Here is a 27,860-nt window from a genome sequence, read left to right on the forward strand (position 1 = left end):
ACTATAATACCTAGATGAGACTTTGCCGCGTATATACTTTATAATGATACATTGCCCCAAGACCACTGCCAGTTCCATATACCCTATGGATTAGTATTGCTAAAATGCAGAGATAATTAAAAGAAAAATATATAAACTAAATTAGAATAAATTATATGGTAATATTTAACAGTGCTACTTTGGAGCTTGTCCCTTGAAGAGTCACTGTTGAAGCAGAAAGGATATGAATACCTATATAACCATATGGTCCATGACTGTGACAAGAAAAGGTCTATAACTTGTGTAGGTACTAGGTGACTGTGACCATGAATAATATATATGGTTTATGGCCCTGAACTCAGGGTCCATATCCCCGTAGTGTTTGATGAACCCATAAATTGGACATGGATGGGTGCAATTGGCGCATGCCCTACGGTGTCTGAGGCTACAAGATCCACATACCATCTGCTGCGGTAGTTGTAGCTGAAATTATAGTAAGGAGCAGTAGTACTATTAATAGACGGATAACACACACCGGAAGCAGGTGGCAATCTTCAGTACGGTGATAATCATTGGATGTTGGTAGCAAGATAGCGGTTGGCTAGAGGTGGATGTAAATAGACCCAGCTTACCCTCCTCTCTATACGCCCCCGGATGAAGATAATATCGAAACGCGCGTAGGGGTTGACCTGAGTGTGCTCCAGCAGGTGAATATACTTTCTATCACTATACTTACCGTCATAATATTCTAACTGAGTATGTGCAGGACTAGGAAGGGATCTTCCAGCGAGGTTGTGGCTGACAAATGTAGCACATAAACACGCACCTAGGCACATCGACACTTTAGTGATTCAGTGATTTTAAGGCAACCACCTGCTGCAATAATAATCTAGAGCCTGCATAGCATTGCCATATAATAAATTGGTTTTATAATAAATTATAATTTGTTTTGAAGGGCATATGCATGACAGGCATCATTACTAAGCACATGTCAGTTGTTGTTCTACTTGGATTGGAGGTACATGTACAATTGTTGTATTTTATGTATTTTTTACAAAAAGTTTTTTCTTATGGATCAATAAAATTTATATGTTTGAACTTAACATTCTGAGCCCCGAACAACATTCTTGGGTCTCTTTGGGTGATATCTGACTGTTATGAATGTGTTCTAGTAATATTTATATGGACTAATATGTATAAACTACCTGCAACATGACTCTCGGATTGTCAGAATCCGAAGTAATGCTGACTACTGGGTTGCCACACTGTTAGATCCCCGGTACAAAAGCAAATTTGGCGAAATAATTCCTGCCATAGAAAGGGGTTCACGAATGCAGGAGTATCAGCAGAGACTGTTACAGAATCTAACATCTGCTTTTCCACAAAACACCAGTGGTGCACGTGAGTTCTAACTTGCCAACCGTGGGACTATTGAGTCATCACTCAAACCATAACAGTAAGGCTGCCGTCACACTAGCAGTATTTGGTCAGTATTTTACATCAGTATTTGTAAGCCAAAACCAGGAGTGGGTGATAAATGCAGAAGTGGTGCATATGTTTCTATTATACTTTTCCTCTATTTGTTCCACTCCTGGTTTTGGCTTACAAATACTGATATAAAATACTGACCAAATACTGCTAGTGTGACGGCAGCCTAACATCGTATCTGGTGGTAACAGCAATTTTTTCCAATTGTTTCAAGATTTTTTTAGACCATCCTTTGCAAGGCCACAGGAGACAAGAAGTCTGACGCACAGCCAACGCCTAGAGAGGATGGTACAAGAGGATCTCCAAGTTAACATTGATGCCATGACTGTGGAACTGGACCCTTTCTCATTTTGGGCTTCCAATCTTGAAAAATGGCCTGAGCTCGCCACTCACGCCTTGAAGATCTTGTCGTGCCCCGCAGCCAGCGTTCTCTCTGAACGTGTGTTCAGCGCTGCTGGTGGTGTGCTGACAGATAAGCGCACGCGGCTGTCCAGTGACAATGTAGACAGACTAACGTTCATCAAGATTAACAAATCCTGGATCCGCAAGGACTTTTCTACCCCTGTGTCATCTTGGGGAGACTAAAAGCTTGATGATTTTTGAAAATCACCTCACCGTTTTAAAAAACTCTGGCGAAATTGATGCCACTTAAATGGTGTCTGTGGCCGAATTTTTGGAAAAAATGGAGACTATTTAGTCCCCTTGCTGAGTTTTACATGACGTTGCCATCGTCAATTCCAGGTGGGTGGGGTCATCTGCAGAGTTGTTTACTCATACTATGGCCTGGGATTCAGAGGTCTGCTCCAAAGCTTCAGTGTCTGCTAGTCAGCAGAGTAGCCCAGCCACCCACTGCCTATTTACCTAGGTACTATTTTTAATGGCATGTAGCCCAGGAAATCCTTTTGGGCCTAATAGAATTTGGTGCTACTCAGCAGAGTACCCCACCCATGAAGCAAGCTACATCGCCTGTTTACCTAAGTACTATTTTGTAACGGCATCTAGCCCAGGAAATCCGTTTGGGCCTAGTAGAATTTAGTGATACTCAGCAGCGTACCCCACCCATGAAGCAAGCTACACCGCCTGTTTTCCGTAACTACTATTTTGTAACGGCATCTAGCCCAGGAAATCCGTTTGGGCCTAGTAGAATTTAGTGATACTCAGCAGCGTACCCCACCCATGAAGCAAGTTACACCGCCTGTTTACCTAACTACTATTTTGTAACGGCATCTAGCCCAGAAAATCCTTTTGGGCCTAGTAGAATTTAGTGATACTCAGCAGCGTACCCCACCCATGAAGCAAGTTACACCGCCTGTTTACCTAACTACTATTTTGTAACGGCATCTAGCCCAGGAAATCCGTTTGGGCCTAGTAGAATTTAGTGATACTCAGCAGAGTAGCCCACCCATGAAGCAAGCTACACCGCCTGTTTACCTAAGTACTATTTTTTAACTGCATCTAGCAGAGGAAATCGTTTTGTACCTAATAGCATTTTGTGCAACTCAGCAGAGTACCCCACCCATGAAGCAAACTACACCGCCTGTTTACCTAAGTACTATTTCTTAACGGCATCTGGCCCAGGCAATCCTTTTGGGCCTAGTAGCAATTTCAGCTACTCAGCAGAGTACCCCACCCATGAAGCAAACTACACCGCCTTCTTTCTTTCTTAATCTAACCCCTCGGCTCTGGGGTGTCCGCTCCCCCTCCAGCTCTCTCCTTCTCACAGGTGGACTACCGCGTATTTTCACACTGTGGCGAATCTTTTGGGCGAGGTAATGGATAATATGTGCCGCCTTACAAACGTCCATGACGACACATTCGAGGAAGCAACTAAACGCCTCAAATAGTGAGCAGGATATGGAGCACCCCATGGGCAAACAGTGATCTATGTAGTATGCTCCTTCACAGAAGCGCAGCCCAATGGGAGGACACTATTCGGAGGCACAGGTAGTAACCGGAACGCCACCTCAATGTCTGTTTTGGCCATAAGGGTGCCCCTTACCAACTTCTTGACCCGCCTGATTGCCTCGTCAAAGGAGGTAGAGTATATAGTATTGTACTTGGTTCCAAGTCGATGTTGTCGTTTACTGACCTGCCTCTTGGATATGACAAATGGTGGATTAGTCTGAATGTATTGGGTTCGTTTTTGGAAAGTGTTCTGACTGGACCCTCCGCCATTCTACCTAAAGATATTTTTTTTTTTGTCAAGACGTCTGGGTGTTGGTAGAGTGAGTTTAGATTTTTACTCCAGCCTTTCTTGATTTTAGAAGTGCATGACATGCCTATATCTGTGTCTCCTCCTTCTTTTACTCCTCCACCTCTTTTCTTTTCGCATGACTATACGTAGTTGTGACTTTTCCATGTGTTTGTTGTGTCTTGTGAGCAGTTTGTCAGCTTTTGGACACCTTTTAAGGTGTTTTCTATGTGTTTGTATGTGTTTGCCTGCCACTGGTTTCTATGGGGTTCGACGGTGTTCGTCGAACACGTCCCTGTTCGACGAACCGAACCGAACACTAGGGAGGTGGCTCAACACTAGTAGTAATATGTGATCTGGTCATGGTGCGGTGGTATTTGTCCCTTGTATGTGGAATTATTGGTCATTTTAAACATTGAAAAATAAATAAAAATACACCTAAATTGCATTGGATATTTTAACAAATGATTAACAGGATAGAGTAGAGTAGAGCTTGGCAAAAAGAGTCTACCTGTTGTGGTGGCGGATTAAAAAATCGTTTAGCCAAAACAAAAGCTGCTGGTTATGTATGTGATCTGGTGATGGAAACTGCTAATGTGTGATTGGTGAGGACGTGGTGCAGAAATGGAGTTTTTCCAAGAGAAGGGGGTGGGACTGTGGACAGTTCGAGGAGTGGAGGTGGGCGGAGTCTCAAGGGGGCCCCGAAAATGTTGCCAGTATGAGGCCCTGAAATTCCTGGTGGCAGCCCTGGATGTAAGCCGCAGTGGTTGTCACTTAGACCTTATTCACACATCAGTATTGGTGATCAGTATTTGTATGCCAAAGCCAGGAGAGGCTCTGAAACACAGAACAGGTGTCAGGCTCTGAATTCGAGCTTTTCCCTGTAAGGCTAAGTTCACACAGGACGTTTTTGTTGCTTTTTTTGCAGCAAAACCTGATCTTCTTGGCAGGAAAGAAGCTGCGTCAAAAACTCAGGTTTAGGTGCGTTTTTTGTTGCGTATTTGGTGCATGTTTTTTTTCTTTTTGTCCATGCTAATGTCCTTGGATTTTCAGCAGCAAAAATGCAGCAAATAATGATACCTGCATTTTTGCTGCGTTTTTTTCAACACCCATTCAAGTCAATGGGTGAAAAAACGCTGAAAGAAGTGACAAGCTTTATGTCCAAAAAACGCAGCAAAGCACAAAATGATCACACAAAAACCAATGTGTGTGCATGAGATTTCTGAAATCTTATAGGCTTTGCTGGTACTGTAAGGCTGTGTGCACACGTTGCTGATTTTTCAGTTTTTTCGCAATAAAAACACTATAAAACCGCAAAAAAACAGCATACAATAAGCATCCCATCATTTAGAATGAATTCCGCATGTTTTGTGCACATGATGTTTTTTTTCCGTGAAAAAAAACGCATCGCGGTAAAAAACGCAGCATGTTCATTAATTTTCCGGATTTTTTGCGGATTTCCCACTATAAAATGCATTTGGAAATGTCCGGAAAAAAACGCGGCAAAAACGCATGCAGATTTCTTGCAGAAAATTTCAGGTTTTTCTCATAGTGGATGCTTTCCTGAAACGGAAAGTACTTGTAAGCAGCATAATACAAAGAATACCAGGTTTACCGAGAATCCTTTGCAGTAGGCGGAGCTATGCAAATCATCTCTTTCCACCCCAGTCTAATCCACAGCGCTTGGAACCGCCAAGCGTGCAATGCTGCGGATTAGTTTCTAAATTTACACAGCCAACCAATTCCTACCTGTGGACACGTGTTTCGGGCTTTAGGCCCTCATCAGCACAGGGCTGGAATTGGTTGGCTGTATGGAGTGGGGCTCGGTGAGCAAGCGATACATATATGCTAGCCACCTTAGGGAGAGACCCAAGTTGGGCTAAATGTAGAGGGACGAAAGAGACCGAAAAGCCCTCTACTTAAAGGAAATACATAGTGGATGCTTTCCTGAAACGGAAAGTACTTGCAAGCAGCATAATACAAAGAATAGCAGGTTTACCCAGAATCCTTTGCAGTAGGCGGAGCTATGCAAATCATCTCTTTCCACCCCAGTCTAAGCCACAGCGCTTGGAACCGCTCCATACAGCCAACCAATTCCAGCCCTGTGCTGATGAGGGCCTAAAGCCCGAAACACGTGTCCACAGGTAGGAATTGGTTGGCTGTGTAAATTTAGAAACTAATCCGCAGCATTGCACGCTTGGCGGTTCCAAGCGCTGTGGATTAGACCGGGGTGGAAAGAGATGATTTGCATAGCTCCGCCCACTGCAAAGGATTCTGGGTAAACCTGCTATTCTTTGTATTATGCTGCTTGCAAGTACTTTCCGTTTCAGGAAAGCATCCACTATGTATTTCCTTTAAGTAGAGGGCTTTTCGGTCTCTTTCGTCCCGCTACATTTAGCCCAACTTGGGTCTCTCCCTAAGGTGGCTAGCATATATGTAAGGTTTTTCTCAGGAATTTTCTGCAAGAAATCCTGAACGTGTGCACATAGCCTAAAAAGCAGCTGAAAATTAGCATAAAAAACACAGTAAAAATACCCTGTGTGAACTTACTCTTCCATCTTCCCCTGGCTTTGGCATACAAACACTGATGGGAACTACTGACCAAATACCTTAGGGGGCAGCACTGCCTGAGGCTGGAGACCTGCTCCTCACTGGGGTGGGCTTTTGTTGCCCCCTAGGACAGTGGTGTCGTGGGTGCACGCTATGGCACGCCATATAGAGGCAAGATAACCCCCGTGACATTGCTGGGATCACTGTGTCAGGCTTTCCCCCTCTTTCAGCCTCTTGCATCATGGACCTCTAGTCACTGTGCACAGAAGGGGGCTGCAGTCACGTGGCACACACTGACCGCCCGCAGCCCGGCCCGCACTGACCGCCCGCAGCCCGGCGCCCACTGACCGCCCGCAGCCCGGCGCGCACTGACCGCCCGCAGCCCGGCGCGCACTGACCGCCCGCAGCCCGGCCCGCACTGACCGCCCGCAGCCCGGCGCGCACTGACCGCCCGCAGCCCGGCCCGCACCTGCCGCGCTCGTCCTGGCCGGCACAGTCACCTCTACACTCAGTGGCCTTCACCACTCAATGAGGATAGTAACACTCGCGCTGACACACGCCGCGCCCCCGTGTGCTGATTGGCTATTGTCAAGGCTTCTCGTCCGTAAAAGGACACAGTGACCATATAAGGCAGGCGGCACCTCCTCCGTTACAAGTTGCGGGGTGACCTCTGTGTAACTCGTTGGTCGCCGCACTGATCGCCCCGCGGAGCTGGAAGCATGGTGATCGGAGCCGGGGGCCACACAGCCGGGCTCTCCCCGCACAGTCCGGGGGAAGCCATGGACAGCCTGCACCAAGGTGAGGAGACCCCTGTGTGACGCTGCACCATAGGAGCTGGTGTATCCCCATCATTAGTGGATCCCCCCAGCCGTGTCTGTCTCTGTACATGTGATCCCACTAACCAGGGATCCCCCGATCAGCTGTGCTCACATCTAGCATGTGTCATGTCCTATACAATCAGATCGTCCCAATATCGCATGAGAGATGGATCTGGGGACACACAAATGTCAGACTTCCAAGGTCACCTGGTCACCTTTCCTGTGCTGTGTCCATTACTACAGCCAGATGTGGAGAGGTAGTGGCCATCTCCGCTCATACAGCGCAGGACTACTGGGGATCTGGGGTCTGCACCAGTACTGGCCATACACAGCAGGACTACTGGGGATCTGGGGTCTGGACCAGTACTGGCCATACACAGCAGGACTAGTGGGGATCTGGGGTCTGGACCAGTACTGGCCATACACCGCAGGACTACTGGGGATCTGGGGTCTGGACCAGTACTGGCCATACACAGCAGGACTACTGGGGATCTGGGGTCTGGACCAGTACTGGCCATACACAGCAGGACTACTGGGGATCTGGGGTCTGGACCAGTACTGGCCATACACAGCAGGACTAGTGGGGATCTGGGGTCTGGACCAGTACTGGCCATACACCGCAGGACTACTGGGGATCTGGGGTCTGGACCAGTACTGGCCATACACAGCAGGACTACTGGGGATCTGGGGTCTGGACCAGTACTGGCCATACACAGCAGGACTACTGGGGATCTGGGGTCTGGACCAGTACTGGCCATACACAGCAGGACTACTGGGGATCTGGGGTCTGGACCAGTACTGGCCATACACAGCAGGACTACTGGGGATCTGGGGTCTGGACCAGTACTGGCCATACACAGCCGGACTACTGGGGATCTGGGGTCTGCACCAGTACTGGACATACACAGCAGGACTACTGGGGATCTGGGGTCTGCACCAGTACTGGACATACACAGCAGGACTACTGGGGATCTGGGGTCTGGACCAGTACTGGCCATACACAGCAGGACTACTGGGGATCTGGGGTCTGGACCAGTACTGGCCATACACAGCAGGACTACTGGGGATCTGGGGTCTGGACCAGTACTGGCCATACACAGCAGGACTACTGGGGATCTGGGGTCTGGACCAGTACTGGCCATACACAGCCGGACTACTGGGGATCTGGGGTCTGCACCAGTACTGGACATACACAGCAGGACTACTGGGGATCTGGGGTCTGGACCAGTACTGGCCATACACAGCAGGACTACTGGGGATCTGGGGTCTGGACCAGTACTGGCCATACACAGCAGGACTACTGGGGATCTGGGGTCTGGACCAGTACTGGCCATACACAGCCGGACTACTGGGGATCTGGGGTCTGGACCAGTACTGGCCATACACAGCAGGACTACTGGGGATCTGGGGTCTGGACCAGTACTGGCCATACACAGCCGGACTACTGGGGATCTGGGGTCTGCACCAGTACTGGCCATACACAGCAGGACTACTGGGGATCTGGGGTCTGGACCAGTACTGGCCATACACAGCCGGACTACTGGGGATCTGGGGTCTGCACCAGTACTGGACATACACAGCAGGACTACTGGGGATCTGGGGTCTGCACCAGTACTGGCCATACACAGCAGGACTACTGGGGATCTGGGGTCTGCACCAGTACTGGCCATACACAGCAGGACTACTGGGGATCTAAGGTCTGCACCAGTACTGGCCATACACAGCCGGACTACTGGGGATCTGGGGTCTGGATCAGTACTGGCCATACACAGCCGGACTACTGTAGATCTGGGGTCTGGACCAGTACTGGCCATACACAGCCGGACTACTGGGGATCTGGGGTCTGGACCAGTACTGGCCATACACAGCAGGACTACTGGGGATCTGGGGTCTGCACCAGTACTGGCCATACACAGCCGGACTACTGGGGATCTGGGGTCTGGATCAGTACTGGCCATACACAGCCGGACTACTGGGGATCTGGGGTCTGGACCAGTACTGGCCATACACAGCCGGACTACTGGGGATCTGGGGTCTGGACCAGTACTGGCCATACACAGCAGGACTACTGGGGATCTGGGGTCTGGACCAGTACTGGCCATACACAGCCGGACTACTGGGGATCTGGGGTCTGGACCAGTACTGGCCATACACAGCCGGACTACTGGGGATCTGGGGTCTGCACCAGTACTGGCCATACACAGCAGGACTACTGGGGCATCTGGCATCTGGACCAGTACTGGCCATACACAGCAGGGCTATTGGGGAATCTGGCATCAGGACCAGTACTGGCCATACACAGCCGGACTACTGGGGATCAGGGGTCTGGACCAGTACTGGCCATACATTGCAGGATTACTGGGGGATCTGGGGTCTGGACCAGTACTGTCTATATACAGCAGGACTACTGGGGGATGTGGAGTCTGGACCAGTACTGGCTATACACCGCAGGACTACTGCCCAATTTTTATCAAAGTTTCATGGAATAACGTTTTTGATACAAGAAACGTTTGGATTATCCTTAATTGATTATTCAGTCTTCGGCCACATTGAGCACGGGTGGCCTTTCCATGCCGAATCTACTTAGAAGCCTCAAAGTGGGTGAGCTGGACTACGTCTGCCTGCTCCCATCTGCTCCTGCTGCTAGTGGGTCTTATCTAAGGCCAATTTACTGGCAAGTCACTTAACCCAGGACCAGGGCTGGACCTTCAATTGGTGCAACCACACAGGGACCCAAGTGTGTCGGGGGCCACTTTCTCCAAAGCCAGTGGAATTGTGATGAGTTATTAGACGGCATAGGGCCCATATATTGTTCTCACACAGGGGCCCTCTTCTGTCTGTGTCCGCTCCTGCCTTGGACACCTTACCTATCATCCACCACAAGTGAGAAGTGGATCATTTGGCAAGTTATGGTATATTTATTGACCTCTGTGTACATATCTGATATATTAGGACAGTGGCGCAGCTAAGGCTTTGCTGGTGGGGCATGTACTGGGTGGTACAAGGGGCACTGACGGGTGAAGCTAGCCGTGACAAATAGTCCTACTTTAGTGTTCAGAACCTTTCCCCCGAGAGAGCTTGTGTCCGATACCTCTGACTTCCTGTCAGTCGGAGGCTGCGGTCACAAGATGGCGGTGTGAGACCGTAGCAGCATCGGGAAGATCAAAAGATGTTGGCTGGTGAGTACTTTGCTAAGAGCAGGAAACATGGATTAGTGATTCCACTCCAGCAGTGAAATAAAAAAAAAACCGCTCGAATGGAGCTTTAAATTATCCCACGTGGCCCCATTGACCATGATTTTGCAAGCAGTGGACAACCCCCTAAACACAAAAGGTGAAGTCAGATTGTATGTAATAAAGCCACCAACATCCACAGATTTTTCAGAGTTGGGGAAATGAAAGGATGCAGTGCGTGACCACGCGTGAAGTCATCCCGAATGTCTCATCTGACAGCGTCCTGTGTACGAGGTCATGATCTGCGTCTGCAGAATACTTTGCTGGAGGGTCCTAATAAGAGCAGGTTAATACATTACAAATATTTGCCCGCAGGGGATGACATTTCAGACTGTAGCAATCATTTCTATTTGCATTAATCGTGGAGTATTTTCTCTACGGAAGACATTTTTGGATGATCTCCAACATCTTTATAGGTTAATTTAAAAAAATAAAATCAGTTTTTTTTTTTTTTTTGCTATGTGCAACACTGTCCATTATTTCTTACACTATGGGTATGAGGTGTTAAAAATGGCGAGTTTTCTAGTGATGACTGCTACAGTAAACCCTCATTCTTTGGGGAGTTTTTCATTTTCTAAAGCTATTTTGAACAGTTTTTTGAAGCATTAAAAAAAAAATTCTTGAAGCATTTCTTGAGCAGAAAAAACGCTGCAGACACTCAGCATATGAACAGCAGAATAGAAATGTATAGGGAGAGAGCATTTCTGAAGAGTTTTTGTTAGACGCTTTTTGAAGTGGACCCACTAAAAAAAAAATAGTTACAAATCTACACGTACACATACCTCAATATTTATTAGCCTGTCCTCTTGCTGTCAGGCTCTATGTGATGAACAGACTGAAAGATTGTCCCCAAGGTATCCTGAGAAAAGTGGACCTGTTACCAGCATAGAATAAATATCGCCTTCAGTACTTATTAATAATAAAAGACTCATGTCCTACTATGTATTATATTTATAGATATTACCAAAGTGTCAGAAGGAAAAGCGCCCAAAGGTGTAACCCCGACAGGGGACACGCACGGTTCTCAGGGTCTGTATAATGTGACTATTCAGCTACCGGGAGGAGACTGTATTGAAATACAGGTGAGAGACATTTTTATGAGTGTTGAGATCTAAAATGTCTGTGTAGATTTGTGTCCATTTTTATCTTCTGACATATCAAAGAAAACATAACCTAAGACATTTTTGATAGTAAAGGGAGCTGACTCAGCACTGCTGAGACTCGGTCTGATCAGAGCTTGGATTTTCGTTGCCTACAAGCTATACCTTCACTGACGCGGTGAAATATTAAGAAAGTGGAGGCCAATGCACCCAACTGTATGACAACTCCTTCATGTGCCCCCAATTTCATACAGAGACTATAGATAGAGGGGCTTTTTATGTCCAATCCATATAAAATTGTGAAATTCTCCATCAGATTCCATAGGGTCATCACAACTGGTGGAAATCAGATCGATTATCTTCATACATGGCAAAGCAAGTACTTGACATTATGACAATTAAATCCGGGCTGTCTGACCGCTAACTACACATTAGGGTACGTGTCCACGTTCAGGATGGCCGGCGGTTTTGACGGAGCAGCAAACTCTCTCCGCCCAAAACTCCGCCCCCTTCTGGAGACGCGATGATGCCGGATGTGTTCATTGCACACATCCGTAATCATCGCACCCCACACATAGGGCCCTGTGTTCAACCTTGCGGCGGCGCAGCGTCGCCGCAAGGTAAACGGACATGCTGCGATCTAAAAAGACGCCGCATGTCCGGATTCGCAGGGCCGCCGCGTGCGTGTCACCACGCATAGTGGAGTCGGGATTTCATTAAATCTCCTCCACTATGCTGTAACATCTGGACGCTGCGTGTTTGACGCTGCGTCTCTATGCAGCGTCAAACACGCAGCGTTTCCTGAACGTGGAAACATACCCTTACATATTACACTTCTCATTATTGAAGGCACTCGTGTGAACACAATACTCTTTTACGAAAATCTCTCAGACCTGTCACCTTTAAGGCTCTCTACGCAGCCCAAACCCTGGCTTGCTCTGGACGGAATGGCGTCTTTTCTTCCACTCCAGCAAAATATGACACCAACATGGAATGTACAGGCCACTCCCGCAGCCGCTCTGCTAAACTTTGTACATAGAAAACCTGGTTTGATTGTTACAATTATAGGTAATTTAGTTTTTTAGTACTTCAGTTTATGATCATACCATTACCCTCCATTGTACCATGTAAATGAATACTACGTATCTTTTACATTGACCATGCTAGTAGAAAAAGGCTTGTTGTATTTTCCAGGCTCCCTCAACTCAATGAATGGAAACTGGAGTTTTTGTCCTTAATAATTAAACAAGATGCATCTATCTATACACATTACATGGACAAAAGTATTAGCCCGTAATTATTGAATTCCGGTTTTTCATTCAGTCTGATTGCCATAGGTGTATAAAACTAAGGTATGAATGTCATGAGAACCTGCCGGACTGCATTGTGCCCACTGTAAAGTTTGGTGGAGGACGGATGATGTTATAGGGTCACACACTGGACTAGCAGTGGACACTGCGTCCGTTACTCCTTCCGCTGGTGCCGGACACGGCCCTACCAAAGACTGACTTCTTACTACAAGTGTGGTTATTTTACCCTTTGTGACCCATAAAACCCATAAGCTCTAAGTGAGGTACATTGATGAAGGTCTAATTTGACCGAAACGTCTACTGTATGTACTCTTCTCTATTAAATTATCACTGCATCTCACGACACGTGTGCCAAGTTTATCTTTGATATTAGTTCTAGTAAAGGGAAATCGTAATACTTCATCATAGCTAGACATTTTGGAGAATGTGTTCTTCCAACTTTGTGGGAGCAGTGTGAGGTAGGCTCTTTTCTGTTCCATCAAGACTGTGCACCAGAACACAATGAAGGTCCATAAAGGTCTGGTAGGGTGAATGTGAATGTACCAGTGTGAGAACTTGATTGACCCGTACAGAGGCCTGACCGCAACCCAAATGAACACCTTTTGAGATGAACAAAACAGTGATTGTCTGACACAACATCAGTGCCTCACCTCAAAGATGTTTTTCTTGATAATTGGGCAAAAAATCCCACAACCATTCCAAACTCTATCATTTCTGAGCTCATTGGTATGTAGAAAGGAATTGTATGTCATACTTTATGTGCACAGGTATCATCAAAAGAACTGGTGCAGGAGATTATCCAGGTTTTGATGGAACATGAAGATTCCTGCCATAGAACTTGCTTTTCACTGCAATTTGATGGGAATGTTCTGGACAACTTTTCAGAGCTTAAGTCTGTTGAGGGACTGAAAGAAAGTTCTGTTTTAAAAGTGGTTGAAGGTAAGTGTATATGTGTGTGTAATATATATATATATTATATACACATGGAGCAGAGGATCTCATGACATTAATTATAATACTTCAAATGGTTTCTTTCTTAGAACCATATACCATCAGAGAGGCACGAATTCACATACGCCATTTCAGGGACTTGTTGAAAAGCTTGGAATTATCTGATGCCTACAATGGAATAGACTGCAGCTCACTGTCCTTCCTCAGCAACATTTCAGAAGGTGACGTTGGAGGTACCAAAAATTTGATTAAGATTTTTTATAATAAAGTTTTCATGTTTCACCCTGAATTTATCTATTTTCCCAAAAAATCTGTTTTCCCTCATTTAGATTCCTCCAGTTCAGAAAACAATGGAAAGAAGAAGAAGCGTTCAACTGCAGAACAAGGGCTGGAAGCCATAGACTGTTCTCCACCAGAATATATTCTTCCAGGAAGTATAGAGCGTCCTTTACAAGCTCTTCAACCAATCAGTTTCGACATCAAGGTAACTTCTTTACTACTGTTCTGGGGCTTTCCACTGTCAGAGAGGCATGTACCTACCCCACTGATTGTTGTCACAATTTAGGGCCTTCTGCCAGAGATGCTTCTTAACATCACTTTTCATTTTTTTGCCATATATATGAAAGGGATGTTGACATTAGTCATTTGTGGTACATCAGAAGAATATTATAAAAATGTTTAAGTGCTCGGATATCTATGATCCTAAGATCTGGTGGGGTGCCTGGTCACCCATTGTCGACATAAATGTTGCCCTTCATCAGGCTTTTCATGAGATAAACACTAGTTTCGATAGGAGTTAGAGAAACAGCTATCTTGATCCAAGTGTCATAAATGTCTGTTTTAGGGAGATCCCATTTACTTTTTTATGACTTTCCTTCATGTGATACTGTCTTTACAACAGACTCCACAATGTCTGAAATCATTGATTATGAGCGGCTGGAATCCTCCTCCAGGCAATCGGAAAATGCATGGCGATCTCTTGTATTTAACTGTTGTGACAATGGAAGACCACCACATTAATATCACTTCTTCCAACAGGGGTTTCTACATCAACCAGTAAGTACTATGAGGAACGTTTTTAATGGTCAGTCATACTTAATTTGTCTGAGACTACCTTGGAACGCCAAAATTGTGCTTCCAGTGCAGCAATACATTCAGTGTTTCTGCTCAGAACATGTGAAAAATTGTGTTAGGCTTTATAATGAAACAAAGGTTATGTTGGGGGGTTACAATACGGTGTTAAATAGAAGTCCCATAATATAACCTTTAGAATTGGAACATCAATTCAGGCTGTGGGCTACAAGTTCATATTAATGGTTATGGGGTGATCATTTCTGACAGGTTCTCTTTAAATAAAAAACATCAGTAATTTAGCATTTCTTCGAAGGTCAACAGCAGAAGTATTTAATCCGAAACCCGCATCACCGAGCCACTTGAGCCACAGTATTGTTGAATTGCTGAGCCAGGTTAGCTCGGCTTTCAAGAAAAACTTTTCCAATCTACAAAAGAAAAGGTAAGTGTCTACAACATAGCCGTCCTGATCCCACAAATATACAAAGACCAGCACTGTAGAAACAATCTACATACTTGTCAGACACATCCATCTGTAGAGTTAGCTGCTAATTTCTTGATTTGTTTTTTTTTTTTCAGTTGAAGTGCTCTTATGGAGTATTGCTTAGAGTGTGTAGTATCGTGTCAATATAAGACATATTTTTATTCTCCCCCCAATTTTTAGGGTTCAACGTCATCCATTAGAGAGAATTGCAACTCCTTATCAGATTTACAGCTGGATTGCCCCAAGCAGCAATCATATCATAGACTGTGTAAGGGCAGAGGATGCGTATAATTCACGTCTGGGGTATGAGGAGCACATTCCCGGCCAGGTACGACCACAAATTCATGACCAGTCTGGCATGTCAACAGTGTGGGACTGGGGTGCCAAGAGCCGACTATTAATTATCTCCAGGGTCCCAATTTTCAGCTACATGCAAATGTGACATTATCCTCAGTCACAAAGTTATATAACAATGATCTGGATAGATTGATAAATGAATAAGATGCTCCCTTTGTCTGTACATAGTGATTCAAGTATATGGTGCTGAGTACTGCTCATATAAGAGGGTGGTGGCCCACTCTTGCACTTGCACAGGGGTCCAGCGGAAGATTTTCCTCTCCTCCTGTGGGCCAGTCCAAGCCTGCATGTCAACACATATATCTTTATGACTCTGTTTATTCTGCTGATTCAGTGCTTGGTCCAGACACATTTTTATTAGAGCTCTTGGTTTATGGATCTTTTGTGAATTTGCAAGAAACTGACCTTAAAGTGTGACTACCTTCTTAATTATATATCTAATATATAAAGCTGAATGTGTGTGTATGTCCGCGATTGGCATCTGCACCGTAGCAGCTACAGCCACAAAATTTTGCACAGTCACACGTCTGGACCCCGAAAGCATCATAGCCTATATGTTGTGAGGCGAAATTTTAACCCAGCGCTTTCCAATTCAAACAATTTTGCCCCTATTTACATAATGGGGGAAAAAGTGAAAGGAAAAGTGTTGTAGGCAAATTGACAGCTGCCAGATGTGAACAAAGGGGACTTAAAGAGTGAGAGCGATGGTGCCAAAGAGTATATACCGTACAGTTGCTAAGGTGGGGCCTCAACATGGGATACTCACCACACACGGGGATATGAACACACACACAAAATGCGCCACACACTACCACATGCTTGAACACATATACCACCTTCAGCACACATTTCACCACACATACACCAACCTCGCCACATAAAAGTCGAAACACAAAAGTCACCGCTCAAACCTCACCACGTGCAAAATTCGCCATATGCAAAACTTGCCACATGGAAAACTAGGCTCACGCAAAACTAGCCACACATGCAAAACTCACCTCATGGAAAACTCTCCACACGCAAAACTTGCACACGCGGAAAAATTGCCACATGCACAAAAGTTGCAACACATGCAAAACTTGCCTCACACAAAACTTGCACATACTCAAAACACGCCACACATAAAACTCGCCACGTGCAAAACTCACCATGCACACAACTTGCTACACTAACCTGTCACATGCAACTCGACACACAAAAAGTTGCTACACGAATGTCGCCACATAAAACTCCTCTCACAAAAGTCACTACATGCATGTCGCCACATGCAACTCAACACACACAACTTGACACATGAAACTCGCCCTAAAACACACACAAGTCTGGTATTATCCTTCAAAAATAAAAATCTGATTAATAAGCAGACAAACTATAAGAGCAACAAATGTACCATATAGGAAATACGGCAGCTGTCAGTCACATGACCTGTCTATTATGTGTATGTGTGAGCTAATATATACTGCCGGGGGGGAGGGCTTCCTGTTGGCTGGAGATTTATCAGGCTTCCAGTTTAGCTTACAAATACTGAGGTAAAAATACTGACCAAATAATGTGTGAACGAGGTCTAATACAGGAGGAGATGACTTAGGCTACGTTCACATTTGCGTTCTGCCGGGCTGCATCGGGTGCAGCCGCGGCGACGCATGCGTCCCTATATTTAACATGGGGGCGCATGGACATGCGTTGCATTGCGTTTTGTGATGCATGCGTCTTTTTTGGCGCACGCGTCAGAGCGCAGAGGACGCAGCAAGTTGCATTTTTTTTTTGCGTCCAAAATCATGCCAAAAAAGGACGCATGCGTCACAAAACAATGCGTTTTGCATGCATTTTGGTTTGCGTTGTGCGTTGCGTCGCCGACGCAGCACTGCACAACGCAAATGTGAACGTAGCCTTACAGGTGCATACTATATACAGGAGGAGATGACATACAGGTATATACTATATAAAGGAGGAGATGACATACAGATATATACTATATACAGGAGGAGATGACACGTATATACTATATACAGGAGGAGATGACATACAGGTATACACAGTACTATATAAAAGAGGAGATGACACATAGGTATATAAAGGAGGAGATGACATACAGCAGGTATATACTATATACAGGTGAGATGACATACAGATATATACTATATACAGGAGATGACATGCAGGTACAGTACAGACCAAAAGTTTGGACGCACATTGTCATTTAAAGATTTTTCTGTATTTTCATGACTATGAAAATTGTACATTCACACTGAAAGCATCAAAAGTATGGATTAACACATGTGGAATTATATACTTTGTGAAACAACTGAAATTATGTCTTATATTCTAGGTTCTTCAAAGTAGCCACCTTTTGCTTTGATGACTGCTTTGCACACTCTTGGCATTCGCTTGATGAGCTTCAAGAGGTAGTCACCGGGAATGGTTTTCAATTCACAGGTCTGCCCTGTCAGGTTTAATAAGTGGGATTTCTTGCCTTATAAATGGGGTTGGGACCATCAGTTGTGTTGTGCAGAAGTCTGGTGGATACACAGCTGATAGTCCTACTGAACAGACTGTTGGAATTTGTATTATGGCAAGAAAAAAGCAGCTAAGTAAAGAAAAACGAGTGGCCATCATTACTTTAAGAAATGAAGGTCAGTCAGTCCGAAAAATTGGGAAAACTTTGAAAGTGTCCCCAAGTGCAGTGGCAAAAACCATCAAGAGCTGCAAAGAAACTGTCTCACATGAGGACTGCCCCAGGAAAGGAAGACCAAGAGTCACCTCTGCTTCTGAGGATAAGTTTATCCGAGTTACCAGCCTCAGAAATCGCAGGTTAACAGCAGCTCAGATTAGAGACCAGGTCAATGCCACACAGATTTCTAGCAGCAGACACATCTCTACAAAAACTGTTAAGAGGAGACTTTGTGCAGCAGGCTTTCATGGTAAAATAGCTGCTAGGAAACCAATGCTGACAGGCAACAAGCAGAAGAGTCTTGTTTGGGCTAAAGAACACAAGGAATGGACATTAGACCAGTGGGAATCTGTGCTTTGGTCTGATGAGTCCAAATTTGAGGTCTTTGGTTCCAACCACCGTGTCTTTGTGTGACGCAGAAAAGGTGAACGGATGGACTCTACATGCCTGGTTCCCACCGTGAAGCTATGGAGGAGGAGGTGTGATGGTGTGGGGGTGCTTTGCTGGTGACACTGTGTGATACTTACTGAACCAGTATGGCTACCACAGCATCTTGCAGCGACATGCTATTCCATCCGGTTTGCGTTTAGTTGGACCATCATTTATTTTTAAACAGGACAATGACCCCAAACACACCTCCAGGCTATGTAAGGGCTATTTGAACAAGGAGAGTAATGGGGTGCTACACCAGATGACCTGGCCTCCGCAGTCACCAGACCTGAACCCAATCGAGATGGTTTGGGGTGAGCTGGACCGCATAGTGAAGGCAAAAGGGCCAACAAGTGCTAAGCATCTCTGGGAACTCCTTCAAGATTGTTGTAAGCCCATTCCCGGTGACTACTTCTTGAAGCTCATCAAGAGAATGCCAAGAGTGTGCAAAGCAGTCATCAAAGCAAAAGGTGGCTACTTTGAAGAGCCTAGAATATAAGACATATTTTCAGTTGTTTCACACTTTTTTGTTAAGTATATAATTCCACGTGTTAATTCATAGTTTTGATGCCTTCAGTGTGAATGTACAATTTTCATAGTCATGAAAATACAGAAAAATCTTTAAATGAGAATGTGAGTCCAAACTTTTAGTCTGTACTGTACCTGTATATAGGAGGAGATGATATACAGGTATATACTATATACAGAAGAGATGACATCGAGGCATATACTATATACAGGGGAGATGACATACATGTACAGTGGGGCAAAAAAGTATTTAGTCAGTCAGCAATAGTGCAAGTTCCACCACTTAAAAAGATGAGAGGCGTCAGTAAGTTACATCATAGGTAGACCTCAACTATGGGAGACAAACTGAGAAAAAAAAATCCAGAAAATCACATTGTCTGTTTTTTTATCATTTTATTTGCATATTATGGTGGAAAATAAGTATTTGGTCAGAAACAAACAATCAAGATTTCTGGCTCTCACAGACCTGTAACTTCTTCTTTAAGAGTCTCCTCTTTCCTCCACTCATTACCTGTAGTAATGGCACCTGTTTAAACTTGTTATCAATATAAAAAGACACCTGTGCACACCCTCAAACAGTCTGACTCCAAACTCCACTATGGTGAAGACCAAAGAGCTGTCAAAGGACACCAGAAACAAAATTGTAGCCCTGCACCAGGCTGGGAAGACTGAATCTGCAATAGCCAACCAGCTTGGAGTGAAGAAATCAACAGTGGGAGCAATAATTAGAAAATGGAAGACATACAAGACCACTGATAATCTCCCTCGATCTGGGGCTCCACGCAAAATCCCACCCCGTGGGGTCAGAATGATCACAAGAACGGTGAGCAAAAATCCCAGAACCACGCGGGGGGACCTAGTGAATGAACTGCAGAGAGCTGGGACCAATGTAACAAGGCCTACCATAAGTAACACACTACGCCACCATGGACTCAGATCCTGCAGTGCCAGACGTGTCCCACTGCTTAAGCCAGTACATGTCTGGGCCCGTCTGAAGTTTGCTAGAGAGCATTTGGATGATCCAGAGGAGTTTTGGGAGAATGTCCTATGGTCTGATGAAACCAAACTGGAACTGTTTGGTATAAACACAACTTGTCGTGTTTGGAGGAAAAAGAATACTGATTTGCATCCATCAAACACCATACCTACTGTAAAGCATGGTGGTGGAAACATCATGCTTTGGGGCTGTTTCTCTGCAAAGGGGCCAGGACGACTGATCCGGGTACATGAAAGAATGAATGGGGCCATGTATCGTGAGATTTTGAGTGCAAACCTCCTTCCATTAGCAAGGGCATTGAAGATGAAACGTGGCTAGGTCTTTCAACATGACAATGATCCAAAGCACACCGCCAGGGCAACGAAGGAGTGGCTTCGTAAGAAGCATTTCAAGGTCCTGGAGTGGCCTAGCCAGTCTCCAGATCTCAACCCTATAGAAAACCTTTGGAGGGAGTTGAAAGTCGGTGTTGCCAAGCGAAAAGCCAAAAACATCACTGCTCTAGAGGAGATCTGCATGGTGGAATGGGCCAACATACCAACAACAGTGTGTGGCAACCTTGTGAAGACTTACAGAAAACTTTTGACCTCTGTCATTGCCAACAAAGGATATATTACAAAGTATTGAGATGAAATTTTGTTTCTGACCAAATACTTATTTTCCACCATAATATGCAAATAAAATGTTAAAAAAACAGACAATGTGATTTTCTGGATTTTTTTTTCTCAGTTTGTCTCCCATAGTTGAGGTCTACCTATGATGTAAATTACAGACGCCTCTCATCTTTTTAAGTGGTGGAACTTGCACTATTGCTGACTGACTAAATACTTTTTTGCCCCACTGTATATACTGAGGGGAAAATGAGGGGTGTGAGGTGAAAATGAAAAGGTGTGAGTGCAAAATGAGGCGTGAGGGGAAAATAGTGGAGTAATCGGAAAATGACAGATGTGAGGTCGAAATGACAAGTGTTAGGGGGGAATGAGAGGAGTGAGGGGAAAAATGAGAGATGTGAGGGGGAAAATGAGAGGCGTGATGGGAAAATAAGAGAAGTGAGGTGCTATAACTGTGTGTGTATATGTATATATATATATATATATATATATATATTCAACAGCACACATGAAAAGGAGACACTCTGTATTATACAAAAGAGTCCTGCTCCTTTCTCCTCCTGTATGGATCTTTCATTCTCAAAATTGTAAATTCAGTGAATACCAATGATCCCAGTTCTGAAATAGGAGATGACGGTTGGTCCTTATAAAGTTCTATGGAGAACTGTAAGGCCATGTTCACACAGTGCGTTTAACTGCGGAACCGCCGCGATTTTGCCGCTGCGGCTCCGCAGCTGTTTTCCATGCAGGGTACAGTGTTGTGAATTTCCTTCCACAGGTGACGAGGCTAATTCGTTAGTGGGCTGCTCTATTTAACTCCACTTGGATCCTTGTCCGATGCCAGCTGTCAATGTTGTAGCATTGGTCTAGTTCGCTCCTGGATCTTCCTGGTTACCTGTTTTCTCCAGCAGAAGCTAAGTTTCGCTTTGCTTTTTTCTTGTTTGCTATTTTTTCTGTCCAGCATGCTTATGTGAATTTTGCCTTGTTTGCTGGAAGCTCTGGGACGCAGAGGGGCGCCTCCGCTCCGTTAGTCGGTGCGGAAGGTATTTTTCCCTGCACTCTCTGTGTGGCTTTTGTAGGGTTTTTTGCTGACTGCAAAGTGACCTTTCCTATCTTCTGTCTGTTTAGTAAGTCGGGCCTCTCTTTGCTAAATCTATTTCATCTCTGTGTTTGTGATTTCATCTTACTCACAGTCAATATATGTGGGGGGCTGCCTTTTCCTTTGGGGAATTTTCTCTGAGGCAAGATAGGAAAAATAAGCCTATCTCTAGGGCTAGCTAGTTCTGAGGCTGTGATGAGGCGCCTAGGTCATGATAGGAGCGCTCCACGGCTATTTCTAGTGTACGTGATAGGATTAGGGATTGCGGTCAGCAGAGGTTCCACTTCCCAGAGCTTGTCCTGTATTAACGTGCTATCAGGTCTTTTCTGGTGCTCTAACTACCAGATACACTATTTGTCCTAACCACCAGATCATAACAGTACAGTACAATGTACCCTATGGAAAACAGGAACCACTGTGCACATGATGCGGAAATGCACTAAAAAAGCCGCGCTGAATAGCTGCGGTTAAAAAGAAGTACCATGTCACTTCTTTGTGCAGAACTGCAGCGGTTCTGCACCCATAGACCTCCATTGTGAGGTCAAACCTGCAGTAAAACCCGCAGACGAAAAAAATATCTGCGGGTTTTCTGCGGTTTGTGGTGCAGAACCGCTGCAGCAGGAAGTGCGTGGGCGGAGTGTGGCTGCCCCCCCCCCCGTGCTCCAATCCCACCCCCCATGCTCCGATACCATCCCCCCCGTGCTCCGACGCCCACACCCCGTGCCCTCATCTCCCCCGTTTATACTTACCGGGCCTCCCGGTGTCCGTCCGGCCGTCTTCTCCCTGGGCGCCGCCATCTTCCAAAATGGTGGGCGCATACGCAGTGCGCCCGCCGAATCTGCCGGCCGGCAGATTCGTTCCAGGCACATTTTGATCACTGTGATAACCTCACAGTAATCAAAATAAATAAAAAAGGTAAATGACCCCCCCCCCCCCCCTTTATCACAGCAGGGAAATCAGGAACGTGTGAACATGGCCTAACTGTCATTTCATTACTTACAGCATAAAATGTATTACAAAAGTTATTATTGATTATTATGGCGCCATTTATTCCATGACGCTTTATTTTACATAACAAAAGTTGCTTATTTTCATGTGTACTATTGATTTATGAAATAAAAATTTAAATAATGCTTAGTTTTTTTTAATTATTAAATGTAAAGGGTGATAGTTTTTCTAATCTGTACAAATCTAACATGTTGTTGCCTCCCCCTTGTGCATAGTCTATACTCATTTAGGACGTAGATTACTATACGGGAACTGTATAGAAGGCAATTTACAAAATGCATTGATATTACATTAGACTATACAGAATGTAGAAGAATAAGTAGGTTAAAAAATATTCATATCCGTGCCGGGAAAAAAACAGGTCTACTGCATAGGTAGATCTATTACTATTGTAATTGTAGTGGTGAGTTACCCTAATTTTTAGGTTTGATTCACATATGAAATATTCTCTGTTTTATAGACAAGAGACTGGAATGAGGAGCTGCAGACAACTCGAGAACTTCCCCGGGAGCTCCCATCTGATCATCTACTGCGACAGAGAGCTAATTTTAAGGTAATACCAGTGAATATTGATTGTATATTGTAGATTGATTTATTGGTGTCCTTATGGATTTGACATCCAATATATTGCATGAAAGCTTGATAGGCCCATAATATAATTTTTAAACATGGAGTAGATCTGTTTAGTTACAGTCCTTAAAATTCTGCTGCCTGACCAGGTTGTGAAATTATTCAGCTTTGGTTATGAGATCAATGGCTTGAATGAGCAAGATGGGTGACAGCTAGGGGACCATGTTTTAAGATCACCTGAAATTGGTGCTATCTAAAAGCTCTATTTCTTGTACATATCATGTCGGAACATAGATGTGGATTCATACTGGCTGACTGTTGTCTCTATTATTATACCTTCTAGATTAACTCTGATTTTGTTGGGGCCTCCACCCGAGGAGCTATGGCAGTAATTGATGGAAACGTTATGGCAATTAACCCTGGAGAGGAAACAAAGATGCAAATGTTTATTTGGAACAACATCTTTTTTAGCTTTGGCTTTGATGTAAGAGATCACTACAAGGACCTGGGTGGAGATCATGCTGCCCACGTGGCTGCGACCCATGACCTCAGAGGAGTCCAGGCCTACAGTGATTTGGACATAGACGAACTCTATGTCTTAGGCACAGTAGTTCTCGATTACAGAGGATACCGGGTAACTGCTCAGTCAATCATACCTGGAATATTGGACCGGAAGGAAGACCAAAGTGTTGTATATGGTTCTATTGACTTTGGTAAAACCGTAACTACAAATGTAAAATATCTCAGCTTGCTCCAGAAAGCCTGTAAACCACTGCGGATAATGAGGCACACGGTTCTAAATGAGAAGGATGAAGAGGTGCTTCTGTGTTCTTCTGTGGAGTGCAAAGGAATTGTGGGTAATGACGGGCGTCACTACATTTTGGATCTCCTAAGAACTTTCCCACCCGATGTGAACTTTATACAAGTGAAGGAAGAAGACTTAATGAAAAATTGTCAAAACCATGGATTCCCTAAACCATATCGGCACCGATTGTGCAGTTTGAGGCCAGAACTTGTAGAAAGATTCGTTCAGCACAAGTAAGTTACTTGGACAGATGCTAGGAACCAAGGAGGCACATATTATCAGATGGTGAAGAAAAGATGTATGATCATGTGATATAGGTTGTGTTCTAAAAGTATTAAGTGATGTTTCTACTGGTATGATGTAGGGTGAGCACAAGTGACCCAGGTGCTGGGCAGGGGACTAATGCCACAGTTAGGCCTCAATCACACACAAGTTTTTCATATGCCAGAAAAACGGATCAAGTTTCATCAGTGATTTTGCACTAGTTTTCACTAATTTTGTTCCATCTGTCATCAGTTTTTCATCAGTATGTGGGGAAAAAAAAAAGTTTCTCCTATTTAACAATCCGTGAAAACCAGACCGCACTCTGCATATGCTGTCCGATTTATTGATTTTATTTTTATATGGACCTGTAGATTTGCATTGCCTGTTTTGATATTTCGGTCTTGGATCAATATAGGTTATGTCTTCACGATTTTGCTCCGACTCCTCGGTCCGTGTAAAAAATAGACATGCGAATGGCCCCATTCACTATTATAGGTATGAGTGCTGAATGAGGCCTTACTGTAAGATCGTAAAATAAAGCTTTGCTTTGGGTGAAGGAAAGTCCAGCTATGACGCTCATCGAATGACATTGAAATCTATTCATGAAGCATACTATGACCATGAGATATATGTAGTAAGGTCACCGGCTCTCATACCATCATTGAAATAACTTGTTTCTGTAATTACAATGTATAGCTTAATTTACAATAAGGACAGTTTCACACCAGTATCATGTGGATGCATTTCAGTGGCCATAAATCATCGATCCATCACCCATCCAGACCATAGATCTAATGACCCCAACTAAGCACTTTACAGGGCTGTCAATTTGAATCATAGAATTGGTGCAACTTATGCAGGGGCCCAAGAGATAAGGGGCCCATTTGAACCCTCAAATCCGATGGAATGTTGCGTTATGATGAGCTATTGGACTGCAAAGGGCCCATATATTCTTATACAAGATCCCTTTTCTGTCTGTGTCCGCCAGTGATTAGACCCACAGTTGAGCCACAACTTGCAGTCATAATATTGGAACCAAAAAATGCCCCTTAACCTAGAATGACACTGGATTAAAGCTTTCCCAATATATTTGTTTTCGTTCCATAGGTATGCCCAGTTCATGAAGTTGATAGTGGACAAGTCACAAAATGGAGACTTGCTTCAACCTGAGAACAATGGAGATGAGTCCATGAAAGGTAAGCCTAAGGCCGGGTTCAGATGAGCGTGTAAATAATCATCCGATTTACACCCAGGAAAAAACAGGCGATTCTCATCCGTGTTGTCATTCATGTGTCCATTTCTTACATTTGTGTAACATGTGTACAAGTAAATCAGCAGAAAATGACATTGTCAGGACCAGATACAGTTTCTCATGATAATAATTGCATTGTAAAAATCGGATGCAATTTAGATAACCATATCTGATTTTTTTTTTTTTTTTTTGTGTGTGTGTGTGTGCAACCTCAGACCTGAACAATGTTTTATTCACACGGACCGGCTGCCGTCTGGACCGCCGTATAAATAACTTTGGTCAGTGTGCTGTCTGTGTGCTATCCGATTTTTAACCCAGACATCATGCACAATTATAATATTCTCATCTGAACAATCCCTAATTAAGAGAAGTACCTCCAATTGCAAAATACTTGAAAGGATATGTGTCATCAGGGACCTAGGGTTTAAATCAGGTTTTAATGTTAAGTGTATTTTTTTAATCTTTTGATAATTTTGTTTTCATCTTCCATATTACTCTCTATGTAAGAAAGAAAATTAGAAAATCTTGCAACTTTCACACTGGCCCCTAAGCCTAATACTAGCCTCATACTTCCTTGTCTGTACATATGACTTTTTTAGCAGTCATTATCATTAAAGGGGAGATCCGACACTTCGTGAAAAACAAAAAATGTTCCTAAGCACTAATAGTCAGGTAATCGCTACCTACCTGCCTTTTTGTGCCCGGCGCCAAACCTCTGCTGCCGGCAATTTAGCTGCCTGTGCTGATGTCACGTTGACCGAGAGGCAGCTTCTTTTCCGCTCTGCTTTATTGATGGAGCCGGACTTTCTGATTGACAGCCGGATTCTCACTGCCTACCTGTCAGTCAGAATGATGTTGGAAGCCACGCCTCACTGACAGAGTAGGGCAGAAAAGAAGCCACCGCTCTGTTGATGTGATGTCAGCGGAGGCAGCTGAACCCCCCCGGCACGCTCGGTCTGAGTTGTTGATGATCAGCGCCGGACACGACAGGCAGCTACCTGCCTATTAGTGCAGAGGCACATTTCTGTTTTTCACAACGTCTTGGATATCGCCTTTAAGGCACCATAACAATTACAGATAGTGCCTCAGTATACCACCACTCACGATGGGGGCTCCACCAATCTTAATAGGTGATTGTCACAACTTACCATTATCCTCCCCATTCACAATGATCTTTACCCAGATTCGAGAATGCCTAGAAAACTCCTGGAGATGTCAGTTAGGCCTCATTCATTGCCTATGTAAACATGCCTGAAAAAATGGTACCGTGTCATTCATGTGTCCGCTTTTACCATCAGTGTGTCATCCGTGTGTCCGTTATACCATTAGTGTGCCATCTGTGTGTCTGTTTTTACCATCAGTGTGCCATCCGTGTCTCCGTTTTTACCATCAGTGTGCCATCCGTGTCTCCGTTTTTACCATCAGTGTGTCATCCTTGTGTCCATTGTTACCATCAGTGTGTCATCCTTGTGTCCATTGTTACCATCAGTGTGTCATCCTTGTGTCCATTGTTACCATCAGTGTGTCATCCTTGTGTCCATTGTTACCATCAGTGTGCCATCCGTGTCTCCGTTTTTACCATCAGTGTGTCATCCTTGTGTCCATTGTTACCATCCGTGTTTCCATTGCTACCATCAGTGTGTCATCCGTGTGTCCATTGTTACCATCAGTGTGTCATCCTTGTGTCCATTGTTACCATCAGTGTGTCATCCTTGTGTCCATTGTTACCATCAGTGTGTCATCCTTGTGTCCATTGTTACCATCAGTGTGTCATCCTTGTGTCCATTGTTACCATCAGTGTGTCATCCTTGTGTCCATTTTTACCGTCAGTACGGTCTTCGGTGTTTTTCACCAGTGGATAAATGAATAAATTAATAAGCTTCTCATATACTTTGAAATATGAAGTATGGACAGCACATAGATGCCATCCGTGTGCTGTATGTGTTTTCACGGACGCATAGACTTGTATTGGCACTTTTCATCCAGAGAAATTAGGACATGTCTCTGAGTTTTGCAGGGACACACGGAAAATGAATAAAACACGGATATGTGAACGGCACCATAGATTATAATGGGCACGAGTTCTATCCATGATAA

General features: G+C 44.6%; 1 protein-coding gene and 1 long non-coding RNA gene across 4 annotated transcripts in view; one reads left to right on the forward strand and one right to left on the reverse strand.

The window, feature by feature from the left end:
* The window catches only part of LOC138671065 (uncharacterized), a 31,366-nt gene extending 20,231 nt beyond the window's left edge, over positions 1–11,135 (reverse strand). For 2 of the 3 annotated variants that reach the window (XR_011319422.1, XR_011319420.1), the window contains exon 1: positions 11,042–11,135. This is a non-coding gene — a long non-coding RNA (uncharacterized lncRNA). Of the gene's footprint in view, positions 1–6,677; positions 6,735–11,041 lie in introns of those variants that run through there. The other variant, XR_011319421.1, reaches the window with a different exon arrangement.
* LOC138671056 (clustered mitochondria protein homolog) overlaps positions 6,876–27,860 on the forward strand; it is a 63,814-nt gene continuing 42,829 nt past the window's right edge. Inside the window, exons 1-11 of the mRNA XM_069758932.1 lie at positions 6,876–7,006; positions 11,217–11,341; positions 13,437–13,608; positions 13,710–13,853; positions 13,950–14,104; positions 14,522–14,676; positions 15,008–15,133; positions 15,356–15,503; positions 23,333–23,425; positions 23,786–24,480; positions 25,619–25,707. Of these exons, the coding sequence (XP_069615033.1) occupies positions 6,928–7,006; positions 11,217–11,341; positions 13,437–13,608; positions 13,710–13,853; positions 13,950–14,104; positions 14,522–14,676; positions 15,008–15,133; positions 15,356–15,503; positions 23,333–23,425; positions 23,786–24,480; positions 25,619–25,707 (1,981 nt within the window). The 5' untranslated portion in view covers positions 6,876–6,927. The remainder of the gene's footprint in view (positions 7,007–11,216; positions 11,342–13,436; positions 13,609–13,709; positions 13,854–13,949; positions 14,105–14,521; positions 14,677–15,007; positions 15,134–15,355; positions 15,504–23,332; positions 23,426–23,785; positions 24,481–25,618; positions 25,708–27,860) is intronic.

This window comes from Ranitomeya imitator, chromosome 1 (assembly GCF_032444005.1).
Source record: "Ranitomeya imitator isolate aRanImi1 chromosome 1, aRanImi1.pri, whole genome shotgun sequence".
NCBI lineage: Eukaryota > Metazoa > Chordata > Amphibia > Anura > Dendrobatidae > Ranitomeya > Ranitomeya imitator.